Raw genomic sequence first — 14,634 nt, 5'->3', positions numbered from 1 at the left:
GAAAGTATAAATGACTTGCTTAGGATGGCGTGGTGGTGGTAGTGGTGATGGTAGGCCTAAAGAGCAGAGGGAGAAGCTAGGAAACACACTTCCTTCCTTATACTGCATGTTTTTTCTACCTACCACATTCTTTCTAGTTCAGAAGATAAGACACTTCTCCTTCTGGGAAATAATTAAAGAACTAGAAAAAGCAGTCTGTCATTAATTGTGTGATATTGAATTTCTGAATTCTGTGATACAGACAAATCCAATGACAGAGCCATTTTCTTTCCCAATGGACATTGAAGACCATTAGTCATACTTAGCCTGCCAGCAGGCTTTGAGTGGGGAGTACATTGCATCCCTGTGGGATCTTCCAGGGAGATGGAGGAGACCAAAGAATATATACACTTTGACCGGGGAACTGGGCTAGAGAATCCAGCTGCCATAAAAAAAAAAAGCTTGCTATAGCATTACTAAGTTGCTTCTGAGACACTTTGAGGAGGGGTATGAGAAGAGATGCAGAACTAATTGGTATTTTGTGAGATTTAACTGAGTGATGGTGGCAGCACTGAACAACCTTGGAAGTTCCTTGGCCTTGAAGCAGATTGGCTTCCTATTCTCAACTGGACTTCCCCTAGATACCATTGTGCAATGAACTCCCTCCCGTCATTGGATCAAGGTGATTAGTCAGAGCGATGGGGCTAGTCTCTTGCTTCCAAGAAACTAAATTTTACTTTTGCCTGATATAGACAGTCTATTTACATGCAAGAATTTGCTGTTTTGTTGGCAGACTATGGACTAATAAGCATTAGCATTCCTTACAACCCCAGGGATTACTATAAATCCTCAGAGAATTTTGTTGCGTTGGATAAGTCCTAAACCTCCTGGTTATTTTCACCCCCTCTCCATAATTTACTGTAAAAGAATCCTCATGAAGTAGTCTTTTTTGTTTGTTTGTTTTCCCAAAAAAGTGGTCATAGCCCAGAGGTTTTATACAGTTGTAACCATCTCTTTCTTTTCAGCCATTGCCCACACCACACTCCTGGAGGCCTGTCACCAGATTTTCATGCCTCCCTCCCCATCAAAACCATATGCCTGCTCCATTTGTTTTTAATTTTTTTTTGATGATTTAAAAAAAATATTGGAATATAGTTGATTTATGCCTACCCCAGTGTTGAGAAGCAGGCAGAACTGAGGAATAAGGACTGAGCTGATGAGGAGTGGTTTAGTAAGCATATAAGGTTGCTTAAAGCTCTTTGCTCATTTCCTGAGATTTTTAGGGCTAGAAATCAGTACTGTAGTGTGATGGCTCTGGAAAGCACGGGGGTTCTGGAGTCAATTAGTTCTAGGTTGATATCCTATCTCTGTCACTTACTAGCCAGGTGATCTTCAGCAACTCTGTTTTCATACTTATAAAGTGAGGATAACAACTCATTTGTTGCAGCTGTCTATTTTTCTGACCTCATGGCCATTCACCTAGGTCTCTCCTCCTACTTGCTGAGCTATTCTGTCATTTTTGAGCTTTGCCCATTATATTTGACTTTGCCCTGTGATATCCATAGAGTATAGATTGTTGTAATCTAGGCTTCAGTTCATGACTGTGCAGACCCTCTCTTTGTTTTGTTTGTGGAATGAAAACTCCGTGAGGGCAAGGGCTGTGATTATTTGTGCTTACTATCATATTTCCAGTACCTAGGACCATATCTGGCACATAGTAGGTGATAAATAAAATTTGTGGGGTCAGTGAATGAATGCATAAACTCCCTGGTCCTGGTGCCCAGATCAGCCCCATTGCCATAAGGCTGCACACAGCCTGATGTAAGGAGTGGTTTCATCCTACAGGAACAGGTCCTGTTCAGGCACTATCCAGTGAGCAGGGCTACTTACTCGCTTTGCCTTGGATAGTACCTACAAATTTCATTTGGTTCATTCAGGGCTGATACTGAGTCACCCTGTACTGAAGGGGTTAATAGGACTATACAGGCCTATTTAAATTTAACTTAGAATCTGATAAGGATGACAAAAATGATTAGTTGGCCGAAGTGACCTCCCAATGAGGAAAGAATCAAAAGTATTTTACTAAAAATTGAATTATACAAATACATACTCCCAAACCAAATAGTATAGCAGGGTTTTGGAACCAATTACCAGTCTCTTGTCACTAGGGTATTGATGAAACCATTAGACAGGAATTCATGGTTCATGCTCTGAGCTGCATTCATCATCCTGTTCTTAAGTCATCAACTGAGGACTTCAGTATCCTTTAATAGTCCAAGCCAGTATACACCAAACTGGCTACTTCTTCACATTTTGCCTGATAAGCTCACTGTGGAGAGTTCACAGGGTCTACACATGCTCAGAGTTCAGCCTTGTGAAGCTTACACTCCCTTTACGGCAATTGTAGTGTGTCAGCTCTCTCTTTTCTTAACTGCCAATTGCACATTATAGGCAAAAGCTGTGGGTACAGCTCCTGTACTTGGGAACACTTTCATCTCTAGCTATTAAAAACTGGTTACAAAATGTAGGTGTCCTGGAAGGAATTATATAAACCATCTTGACTGGGTGAAAAGGAAATGTACTTCCAGGTGGAGTGTTACCTAAAAAAGTATCCCCCGGTTTCTTGGGGGGTGTGTGTGTGTGAATTCATTGGTTGCTTCCTGTGTTACATTATAAATACATCTGACTGCAACGAAGCTAGAAGTAGTCTATTTCCTGTTACAGTGAGGATACAGTGGGGTCATGTCTGTTACCTTTTTATGACTCAGCGGGCAGCCTGAAACTACAGGAAAAGTGAGGTAATGGCAGATGCAAACTAAGTGAGCTAAAGGCTGAAAGGAATATATTATTGAGGTTACTCTTAGTAAAGAGTAACTGAGATTTAGCCAAGGCCTAAACAATAATTAAGGCAAGGCCAGAGTCTATCCAAGACGTCAGGCTAGATAAGGCCTAGCTGGGGCTTAAGCTCAGTTAACTTATAGCCATGGCCTTGTCCTAGTTACACCTAACAAGGGTGTAGCCAGGTTCAAAGGCCAGTTAAGGCTAAACTAGGGCTAAGCCTAGTTAAGGGCTAGTAAGCCCAGTTAAGAGGCAGCCAGGGCCAGAGCCTGCTTATGGCCTAGTTGCTCAGTTAAATTCTAGATAACCCAGATAAGGCCTAGCCTAAACATAGTTAAGGTCTAGTCAGTCTAGTTAAGGTGTAGTCAGGGCCTAGGTGTAGTTAAGTACTAGCAAGGACGTAGTTAGGCCTGCCCAGAGCCTAAGCATAGTTAGACTTGTCAGAACCTTATTAAGGTGGAGCCAAGACCTAAGCCTAGTTAAAAGCTGGTAATCTTGGTTAAGGACTCATCAGGGTATTGTTAAAGCGTAAAGAGTGCCATAGCCTACCTTAGGTCAAGTCAGAGCCCAGTAAAGGTCTAGATAGGGCCAAAGCCTTCATAAGTCACAGTCATAGTCTAGTGAAGTCCTAATAGGAGGATAAAAAATGTTTAGTCCTAGTCAGAGCTTAGTTAAGACTTAGGCAGGGCCTAAGCCTAGTTAAAATGTAATTGAAGCCTAGTAGGTCAAGTCAGAAACTCAGCCTGGTTAAGTGTTAGAACTCAAGTACACCTAGCCATGGTCTAAGCCTGGCTTATGTTTAGTCAGAGCCCAGTAAGGGCCTAAATCTACTTAAGTTCTAGTCTCAAATCAGCAGAGGTAGAATCCAGAGCCTAAGTTTATTAAAACCTATTCAAAGCAGAGTTAAGGCTTAGCCAGAGTCTTATTAGGGTACAGCCAGGCTCTAAACCCAGTTAACTAACCAAAATGGTTAAAATCTCCTCAGAGTATGTTAAGGAATAGCCATGGAACTAGCCTAGCTTTCGTTTATTCAGAAGCCAGGTACGGGCTAAATGCACTTCAGTTTTAGTCAGAAACTGGCTGAGGTAGAATCCAGGGCCTAAGCATTTTAAAGCCTAGTTATTCAGAAGCCTTTAAGACCTAAATCCATTCAGTTATAGGCAGAAATTGGGTGAGGTAGAATCCAGGGCCTACACGTTTTAAAGCCTAGTTATTCAGAAGCCAGGTAGGGCCTAAATCCACTTCAGTTTTAGTCAGAAACTGGCTGAGGTAGAAAACAGGGCCTAAGCATTTTAAAGCCTAGTTATTCAGAAGCCAGGTAGGGCCTAAATGTACTTTAGCTTTAGTAGGAAACTGGCTGAGGTAGAATCCAGGGCCTAAGCATTTTTAAAGCCTTGTTGTTCAGAAGCCAGGTAGGGCCTAAATCTACTTTAGCTTTAGTAGGAAACTGGCTGAGGTAGAATCCAGGGCCTCAGCATTTTAAAGCCTAGTTATTCAGAAGCCAGGTAGGGGCTAAATCTACTTCAGTTTTAGGCAGAAAGTGGCTGCGGTAGAATCCAGGGACTAAGCATTTTAAAGCCTAGTTATTCAGAAGCCAGGTAGGGGCTAAATCTACTTCAGTTTTAGTCAGAAACTGGCAGATGTAGAATCCAGGGCCTAAGCATTTTAAAGTCTAGGTACTCTGAAGCCAGGTAGGGCCTATATCCACTTGTTTTAGTCAGAAGCTTGCTGAGGTAGAATCCAGGGCCTATGCATTTTAAAGCCTAGTTTTTCAGAAGCCAGGCAAGGCCCAAATCTACTTCAGTTTTAGGCAGAAAGTGGCTGCGGTAGAATCCAGGGACTAAGCATTTTAAAGCCTAGTTATTCAAAAGCCAGGTAGGGGCTAAATCCACTTCAGTTTTAGTGAGAAAGTAGCAGAGGTACAATGCAGGGACCAAGCATTTTAAAGCCTAGTTTTTCAGAAGCCAGTTAGGACCTAAATCCATTCAGTTTTAGGCAGAAACTGGCTGAGGTAGAATCCAGGGCCTAAGCATTTTATTTTATTTTTTTAAAGTGTGCAGCAATATTAGTATCTTTTAATATGCCTCCTCAAGGGTTCACAAAATATATCTAACTGAGATCTTCCTTTCTCGAAAAATACAATCCCTTTGCAAAATATATAAGGAACTATTAGTTAGGGGAGGTGTGTTTAAAAATATATGTGCACTTACGCATAATAAGTTGTTGGAGCTGAAATGCCTTCAGGTACGAGTCAGATAATGTCCCTATAAATTAATTATCAGTGCACCTCTGTAAATATATCTTTTAAGTCATCTTACACATTAGGTGAAACTTTTCCTTTGTAAGAGATAAAGAAGCATGTATTTTTCCAAATAGCAATTCTTTTCATCCCTGTCACTTGGTTCTGATCACACATTGTTGCAACAGTGATTTCTGGAAACATCTGTAGGGCTTGGAGGACTTATGGGGTAAGAATTTCCATTACTAAAAGGAGGCTAGAACATCTAACTTTTTCTACAGTTATGACAAAGCACTGGAATAGTGATGCTTGTGAATCTGCAGCAAAGATCTTTAGCCCTTTGTCAACCAACATTGCTTTTTTTCTTTCTGATCAAAATATTCTAATAGCCTGGCAGACTAATTTCAAGGACACCACCTAGGCAGCCTGAAGAGAAGCAGGTCTGAGCAATCCTGGCATCAACTACAACCCAGGGCAGATCCAGTTATTTTCTCTCTGATGGTGCCACGTGCTTATCACTCAGTTATTCAGGACGCACACCTGTAACAGGTGACTACCTCCGGGTGAGTGAGGCAACTGCAGGCAATTCTGAAAACAAGGAAAAAGTCCACCACGGTCCTGATTTGGTTTAAAGCACTCATGCAATCCCATTAGACCCATGTCTTCCCAAAACACCTTTTCCATGGCAAGCAAAGTTACTGATAATGCATGTGGCTTCTGTCACAGTGATGCATTAGGTAAGCAGGTGTGTGCTGAGTACCAGGGGCGCTCCAAAATGCATCTCCGGCCTCTTCCTCTTGTCTTCGCTAAGATTCTGCCTTTGATGCCAACTGTGATTCCAGGCCTAAGAATGAAAAGACTGTGTTGCTTTCCTCGGATTCAAAGAAACTGTCATAATCTCCACAGTATCGGTTCCCATTAAATATCTGAGGTGGCAGAGGGTTGCCCTGGGCGGGCTTCTTCTCCAGGGGGATGTTCTTGTACATCCACTGCCTCTGCTCTTCTGACATCGTGATGTCCACCTCCTCAAACTCTATCTTGTTGGCTTCCAGAAATCTAACCACATCCTGCTGCTGCTTCTTTATTGCCACGAAGCCCGAGGAGGAGGTGATGAACACGTGGATGACCATCCTCTCGCCGCGCCGAGACTGACCGTCGGCCCCTGGAGGCTCCGGGCTGGCGTGGACGCAAAGGCAGAACTCGGCTGAGAGCCGCCGCCACCGCCACTGCCGGGCACAGCGCTCCGGTCTGGCCAGGGCCTAAGCATTTTAAAGCCTCGTTATTCAGAAGCCAGGTAGGGGCTAAATCTAGTTCAGTTTTGGTCAGAAACTGGCAGAGGTAGAATCCAGGGCCTAAGCATTTTAAAGCCTACTTACTCTGAAGCCAGGTAGGGGCTAAATCCACTTCAGTTTTAGTCAGAAAGTGGCAGAGGTACAATGCAGGGTCCATGCATTTTAAAGCCTAGTTATTGAGAGGCCGGTTAGGGCATAAATCCACTTCAGTTTTAGTCAGAAACTGGCTGAGGTAGAATCCAGGGCCTAAGCTTTTAAAGCCTAGTTATTCAGAAGCCAGGTAGGGGCTAAATCCACTTCAGTTTTAGTTAGAAAGTGGCTGTAGTAGATTCCAGGGCCTAAGCATTTTAAATCCTAGTTATTCAGAAACCAGTTAGGGGCTAAATCTACTTCAGTTTTAGTCAGAACTTGCAGAGGTAGAATCCAGGGCCTAAGCATTTTAAAGTCCAGTTACTCTGAAGCCAGGTAGGGCCTATATCCACTTGTTTTAGTCCGAAACTCGCTGAGGTAGAATCCAGGGCCTAAGCATTTTAAAGCCTAGTTTTTCAGAAGCCAGGTAGAGCCTAAATGTAAAGTTTTATTCAGAGACTAACTGAGGTGCAAATCAGGGCCTAAGTATTTTAAAGCCTAGTTTTTAAGAAGCCAGGTAAGGCCTAAATATAGTTAAGTTTTAGTCAGAAACTTACTGGGGTACAAATCAGGGCCTATGCTTATTAGAACCTAGTCAGATCCAAGTTAAGTTTTAGCCAGAGTTTTGTCAAGTTATCGCCAGGGCCTAAACCCAGTTAAAAGTTAGCCAGCATGGTTAAAATCTTTTCAGAGTATGTTTAGGACTAGCCATGGCCTAAGCCTAGCTTATGTTTAGTCAGAGCCGTTAGGGCCCAAATCTACCTAAGTTTTAGTCAGAAACAGCTGAGGTAGAATCCAGAGCCTAAGCATTTTAAAGCCTATTCAGAGTTAAGGCTAAGCCAGAGTCTTTTTAAAATACGGCCAGGCCTTAAACCCAGTTAAGGTAACCAACATGGTGAAGATCGCCTCAGGATATGTTAAGGGCTAGCCGTGGCCCAAACCTAGTTTATGTGTAGTTAGAGCCCAGTTAGGGCCTAAATCTACTTAAATTTTAGTCAGAAACTAGTCAGGGGTAGAATCCAGGGCCTAAGCGTATTAAAGCCTAGTCAGAGCCTAGTTAAGGTTTAGCCAGAGTCTTGTCAAGCTATAGCCAAGGCTTAAGCTTACTTAAGGCTTATTCATCCTAGTTAAAGTTTAGCCAGTCCAGTTAAGGTCTAATCAGGCATAAGCTTAGTTAAGTCCTAGTCACAGCCTATTTAGCCTAGTCAGGGACTAAGCCTAGTTTACATCTATTCAGAGACTATTTAAGGCCTAGCTGGACCTACGTCTAGAGAAGGCAAAATCAGTCTCATTTACGATGTAGCAAGGGCCTGAGCCTTTTTAAGGCCTATTTAGCCCAGTTAAGTCCCATAAGGGGCTAAACTTAGTTATGTCCTAGTTAGAGTGTAATTACAGCTTAGCCAGGGCATAAGCCTAGTTAATGCCTAGTCAGAGTATAGCTGAGGCTAAGCCAGGGCCTAAGTCTAGTTAAGGTCTACTCTTCCCAGTTAAGGCCTATTCAGGCCCTTGACTTTGTTAAGGGCTAATCGAGACTAGGGTAACCAACTCTTTCCAATTTGCCCAAGATTTTCCATATTTAGTGCTGAAAGTGCCAGGCCCTGGAAACTAAAATCCTTTGGTCCCTGGCAAACCAGATTGGTTGGTCACTCTAGTCAAGACTTTTTAAAGAAAACTTTTCTTTGCCTTGGAGTTTATAGTTTATAAAACGTTATTTCAACAGTATTTGATTATTGCAGCATCCATTTGAGATAGGTGTCATCATCATCCCCATTATACAGACGAATAAACTCAGGTTTAGAGAGAATAAGTGCCTTCCTCAGTGGCATATAGTGAATAAGTATCAGGGGTAGAGTTTATATCTATGTTTGAATTCAAAAGCCATGCTCTTATTTTTTAAACTAAACAGGCATCTCCCCATAATTAAACATTGTCTAAATCAGAAAAGTAATACTTGCTTCAGAAATTATCATCATCCTATTTTCAGATCAGGAAAGTGAGTCACAGTGAGTCACAGTGAGCTTAAGCGACCTGCCCAAGGTAAGAAAACTTTGAAACTTGAACCCAGTTACTCTGCCTCCAAATCTCATATTTTTCCCCTTGAAAATAACCTCTTTTCTTCATCCTTCCTACTTCCCCAGTGTCAAATACTTCAGTACATGCCTGTGTGGCTGAGGTTGTTGTATGTTTTCATGTTTCAGTGATGCTTGTGTCCATTTATTATCTGAAGTCCATCAAGCATTTGGTAAACTATGCTTGAGTGGATGCTTCTGTTTTCAGTCTGAGGTTTCTATATTGATGGTTGCTGTTTCATTAGGGGATGTTTGTTGAGCCTGGAAGCAAACCGACTTGGTAGTAGGGTCAAGAAGCCTCAACCTCTTGATTTGCTGTGATCAAAGGAAACGGGCACTGAAGACAAACGATCTACTTAGTAATTCTTGGGAGGGTTATGGGATACATACATCCCTGTCATAATGACATTCTGGGGACCAGGGAAAGAGACCAGGCCTCCCTCGCTGGTACTGTGTATTCACCTGCCAGAAGGCACTGAGGACTTGGCTTGCCTTTTCCTGGCTGTGCCATTTCTGTTGCCTCCTGTGAGCTTACCAGGGGTGACAGGCATCTCTGTTAAAAAGCCTGTATGTAAATATAGCTGTATCTTCCACTATGTTATCCTGAGGACAAAATAGTTGCCACCCCTACAGAATGTAGCAGCTTCTGGATTGGATGCCAATGGTAGCAGTATGCCAAGCGTGAAGTATCCTGTTTCTCTCCTGCCAAGTAAACACCAGCTTCCTCTTCGGTGGTACATTTAAAGGGACAGTCTGCACTTTTCTTGTGTGGCAACGGCAGTGGGGGAGAGCTTTCGCCATGGGCAGTCAGCGGCTTAGATGGTGGCACAGTGGAAGAGGCCACCAGGATGCACCTTCTGTGCCAGATGCCGTCTTAGACTGTAATTTCCCCCTTTGTGCAGTTAAGTTGCTTTGGAGAACTATTTGGTTTAATGTGGAATGCAAGAGGAAGGCAGAGCTGGTTAGGAAGAAACAAATGATTTATTCCACTGAGCAGCTGGTATAGTCAAATGTTGCTTTCTTTCTTGGAGAGAGCACCATTTGGGAATGGAATCATTTTCTCTGACATTCACATGGCTATTCCCCACATAAACTCAGGTCTTTAGATAACTTCACGTGGTTTGGATAACTTCACATGTTTGTATTCCCATGAGCAGGTGCAACACATTCAGCTTCAAGGCACTGGGTTAATGGCAGAAGCAAGGCGTGTCTCTGTTCTAACAAAGAATCTGGAAGGCCTTTCCTCAAGGACTGCGGGCTATGCAGTAGAATGTTGGCAGCTCTAGGAAGAATGCACAGAACTAGGTTCCAGGTTCTACCACATTCCAGCTGTGTGATTTTGGGTAGATCTTTTTGCCTTTCTAGATGTTAATTTTCCTAAATGTAGAATGGAGACAATAAACTCTGGGTTGCCCTACCCATGTTATGTGGTAATTGTGAAGATCAGATGAGATACAATGTGAAAACACTAAAGTGTAAAACACTATAAAAAATGTAAGGAGTTATTAGTCCTGTTATTCATTCAACAAATATTTATTGAGTACCTACTACATGCCAGACACTCTTCTTACACTTGAACAAAATAGAGATCACTGCTTTCATGGAGCTTACCTTCTAGAGAGAGCAGCCATAAAATAAATAATAATCATAATAAACAAGTAAACCATATAATATGTACATAAGGTGATAAGTTCCAAGAAAATTGAAAAAGTAGAGCAGAATAAGGAAGCCTAGGAGTGCCAGGTTGGGAGGGGGAGGTTCAATTTTTGAAACTGTGCTAAGTGTAGCTCTCATTGAAAAGGTGAGATGTAAGAAAGGGTTTGAAGTTGGTGAGGGATTTAGCCATCCAGATATCTGAGTAAAGAACATTCCAGGCAGAAGGAATTGCCAGTGCAAGGCGCCTAAAGAGGAAATGTGCCTGGTGAGTTTGGGGAATGACAGAGGTCAGGGTGGCTGGAATGGAGGGAGGGAGAGAGAAGTAGAAGATGAAGTTGCAGATTATATCATGGGGTGCCATGTAGGCCATTATAAGGATCTAGGTTTTACTCTGAAGGAAATGCAGAGACAGTACAGGAGGAGTGACATGATCTGACTCACAGTCTAAAGGGATCACTCTGGCTGTTGTATTGAGAAGAGACTGGAGTGAGGCAAAGAGAATCCTGTTAGGAGGCTGTTGAAATAATCAAAGTGACAGGTGGATGATGGTGGCTCACAATGACAGGTTGTTAGATTTTGGATATATTCTGAAGGCAAAGCCAACAGGGTATCCTGGTGGATTGGACGTGGATTGTGGGAAAAAGAAAAGAGTCAAAGATAAACTCAAGCTCGTTTAGCCTGAGTGGTTAGAAGGACAGAGTTGCTATCTATTTCAGGTGGAGAAGGCTATAGGTGGAGTAGGTTTTGGAGGGAAGAGGACCCAGTTTTAGAAATATTGAGTTTTAGATATCAGAAATCATTGTGAAGGCACTTAGATACACAAGTATGAGATTCTGGAGAAAGATCTGAGCTAGCTAAATAAATTTGGGATTCATTGGTAGATAGGTGTTATTTACAGCCTGTATGAAATCATCAAGGAAGCGACTACAGACCAAAAAGAAGAGGACTTGGAGAGTGGTCATGTCAGATGCTGCCTATAGGACAAGCAAGATGAGAACTGGGAATTAACCACTGAATTTAGTAGTGTGGAAGTCACTGGCGACTTTGACAAGGGTAGTTAGGTGGAGTGGCCATTATATTTAATTAAACATATGTTTTAGAGCAGAAATATTTAACCTGGTAATATCAGTCACAGAGATGAGAGAGAGATTTTGTGCTTGTTGAGCAAAACTGCCTTGAGAATCCCCTGCCTCTAGGTAATACTAAAAAGGAAATCCTGTAAGGAATCCTATCAGGACAACTCCATCCAGTCCTTTGCTTGAACAGCATGCTACGGCATGCTGGCAAGAGCCCTCCCAATACCAGACCAGCATGCTGCTCAAGCAAAGGACTGGATGGAGTTGTCCTGATAGGATTCCTTACAGGATTTCCTTGATGATTTCATACAGGCTGTAAATAACACCTATCTACCAATGAATCCCAAATTTATTTAGCTAGCTCAGATCTTTCTCCAGAATCTCATACTTGTGTATCTAAGTGCCTTCACAATGATTTCTGATATCTAAAACTCAATATTTCTAAAACTGGGTCCTCTTCCCTCCAAAACCTACTCCACCTATAGCCTTCTCCATCTGAAATAGATAGCAACTCTGTCCTTCTAACCACTCAGGCTAAACGAGCTTGAGTTTATCTTTGACTCTTTTCTTTTTCCCACAATCCACGTCCAGTCCACCAGGATACCCTGTTGGCTTTGCCTTCAGAATATATCCAAAATCTAACAACCTGTCATTGTGAGCCACCATCATCCACCTGTCACTTTGATTATTTCAACAGCCTCCTAACAGGATTTCTCTTTGCCTCACTCCAGTCTCTTCTCAATACAACAGCCAGAGTGATCCCTTTAGACTGTGAGTCAGATCATGTCACTCCTCCTGTACTGTCTCTGCATTTCCTTCAGAGTAAAACCTAGATCCTTATAATGGCCTACATGGCACCCCATGATATAATCTGCAACTTCATCTTCTACTTCTCTCTCCCTCCCTCCATTCCAGCCACCCTGACCTCTGTCATTCCCCAAACTCACCAGGCACATTTCCTCTTTAGGCGCCTTGCACTGGCAATTCCTTCTGCCTGGAATGTTCTTTACTCAGATATCTGGATGGCTAAATCCCTCACCAACTTCAAACCCTTTCTTACATCATCAGGCAGAAGGAAGAAATGTATGACTTCTGATCTTCTTTCCAGGTGGTAAAATAAATGAACTGGGTCTCTCCTGGCAAGCTGGCATTTGCCACAGAAACCGAGAGGAGGCCATTACTGGTGCTTTGTCTTGCTCTTGTCAAATTTCTGAGAGGTATTCTTGAAGCTCAGTACTAAATCTAGGCTAGGATGGTAAGGGATACAAAGTATACAATGGTATTTGTATGATGCTTCCTTTCTTACCCAAATGATTCACATAGAAAGAGCTGAGAATCTGGGCTGGTTCAGGTGAGGCCTTTCTAGACACAGGGTCATGGCCTTCATTATCTTGCCCATTACTTTCCAGGTACGGTTGGTCCTTGAACAGTCCACTTATATGCGGATTTTTTCAATAGTATTATAAACACTACAGAACTACATGGGCTGTGGTTGATTGAATCGGCATATGTGGGGGAACCATGGATGTGGAGGGCCACCTGTAAGTTATAGGTGGATTAACCCCCGTGTTGTTCAAGGGTCAATGGGGGATGTTTCCAAGGAACTGCTAGTTAATGCTTTGAAAGATTCATTGCCATAATACCAAGTGGAGGGCCTTTTCCACGCAGCTTGCAACGTGTTGGAGGAATAACCAATGGGCAGCCTGAGTGTAGTCACTTTTCACCTGCCAGAGCTCAGAGCCAGAGTGAGCAAGGGCTTCAAAGGGGAGAGTGAAGTAGGCCAGGAAGATCCACTAATCCTCAAGGAGTCCCTACGTGACTGGTCTTATGTCTTCCGAAAGGGTTATGTGTGAATTAGAGCCACAAGACAGTCTCGCTCCCTCACATCTTTATCCAAGTGTATAGTCATGTTGGTTCTAACTATGAGATGACATATCTCTGGTACTTCCTTCCAGTTTCTGTAATGCCTGCAGTTGTCTCACCCCGGCTGCCCCCTCCACCTTCCAGGGATCACTAGTCAGTACCCAGGATGCACCACACACTGTTTCCTGGATCCCAGAATTTTCTCCAGAACAATTATATTAGCTAGCATTTATTAAGAACTTACTATATACCAGGCACCATTCTAAACTCGTTGCATGTGTTAACTCACGCAATTCTCACAACTTTTATTACCTTCATTTTACAGATGAGGAAACTGAGGCAGAGTAGTTTAGCAAACTTCTAGTTAGTAAGTGAAAAAATTATAATTCAAACATAGGTCTGTTTGACACAGATCCTACTATTACAACCACTAGCATCATTTTACCGTGTCTCCCAAAGAAAATATACAAACAAACAAAAATTGTTCCTTTTTCCCTCTCAGAAAGCTGAGGGAAGACTCGGGAATAAAATCCCTTTTCCTTTTACCTCTAAGTTTTGTTTTTATTTCCCTTATATTAGACCTCACCTTCTGCACTGGTAATATTTAAAAGCCAAGAATCTTTCTAGAAGCATTACAGCTCTTTTCAGGCTCTCTGGGAGCCTGTGGGTTTCTCATAACAGCCGAGATTCAGGAACAAGCCTGTGCAGAGTCCCACCAAGTCAAGATGGGGTTGCTGTCCTCATGTTTGAAGACTTAGGAAACTATTTGTCTGTCTAGGAAAATAACCAAGAGATATATTTTCAAAAGTGGCTGTTTTTCTCCAGTGACGAAGTTGTTTTTCTGAAGGGTAAGGAAGAATCTGTGATTCTCTCTGCAGCAGTGAGCAACTTTGGAGGAGGAAGAAAGTAATTCAGTAGAATCTGGTCTAAATTGACCATAAGGACATTTCCTACCCTCCATTTTTTTCAGTTTCTGTTTTGAATTTTTCATATATTTTCAAGAAGGGGCCATGTTTAGCTCTTCAGCCACACAATTCTTTCCTTTCTTTCTTGATAAATTAAATATGGTTCATGGGGATTTTAAATGTCAGATCCTATAACAGGCAAATGCCTTATTGCACACAGTTTTTTTTTAATTTTATTTTTTAACGCAAAGGTTTGTAGCTTTTATTTTTCTTTAAAAAAAAGAGTTTAAAGGGCGGATCCTGTTGCTTTGTTCATTGTAGCCCCTCAGATAGCTCCTGCTATGTCAAAATTATAAAATTTGTCCTTTGGGAACAAGGACCTCTTGATGTTTCCTCAGGGGTGGGGAGGGCAATGAGAAGTAATGTCTGGGGGGTGTTTTTATTTTATTTATTTATTTAATATCTTTATTGTAGTATAATTACTTTACAATATTGTTGGGGGTGTTTTTTTAAAAAACCTGTGTTGAATGCATGTATCCAAATGGTATTGCAGCATTAGAAATGGGAGCATTGTTAAAAAATTTACTG

At 42.2% G+C, this 14,634-nt stretch overlaps 2 protein-coding genes across 2 annotated transcripts in view; both read right to left on the bottom strand.

Moving 5' to 3' along the window:
* TRPC5 (transient receptor potential cation channel subfamily C member 5) overlaps nt 1-14,634 on the bottom strand; it is a gene marked incomplete at its 3' end in the record, with an annotated part of 134,392 nt that overhangs the window by 71,838 nt on the left and 47,920 nt on the right. The gene's annotated exons all lie outside the window — the stretch shown is intronic.
* On the bottom strand, nt 5,677-6,186 carry LOC308608731 (SH3 domain-binding glutamic acid-rich-like protein 2; the record flags this gene model as incomplete). The annotated part of the gene is made up of 1 exon (XM_081222013.1): nt 5,677-6,186. One exon carries the CDS (start codon nt 6,184-6,186, stop codon nt 5,863-5,865), a length of 324 nt encoding a protein of 107 aa, XP_081078139.1. The 3' UTR covers nt 5,677-5,862.

This window comes from Mesoplodon bidens, assembly GCF_964165515.1.
Source record: "Mesoplodon bidens genome assembly, chromosome: X".
Classification (NCBI taxonomy): Eukaryota; Metazoa; Chordata; class Mammalia; order Artiodactyla; family Ziphiidae; genus Mesoplodon; species Mesoplodon bidens.
Note: the sequence above shows the minus strand (reverse complement) of the source record. Positions and strands in the feature narration are given on the sequence as shown.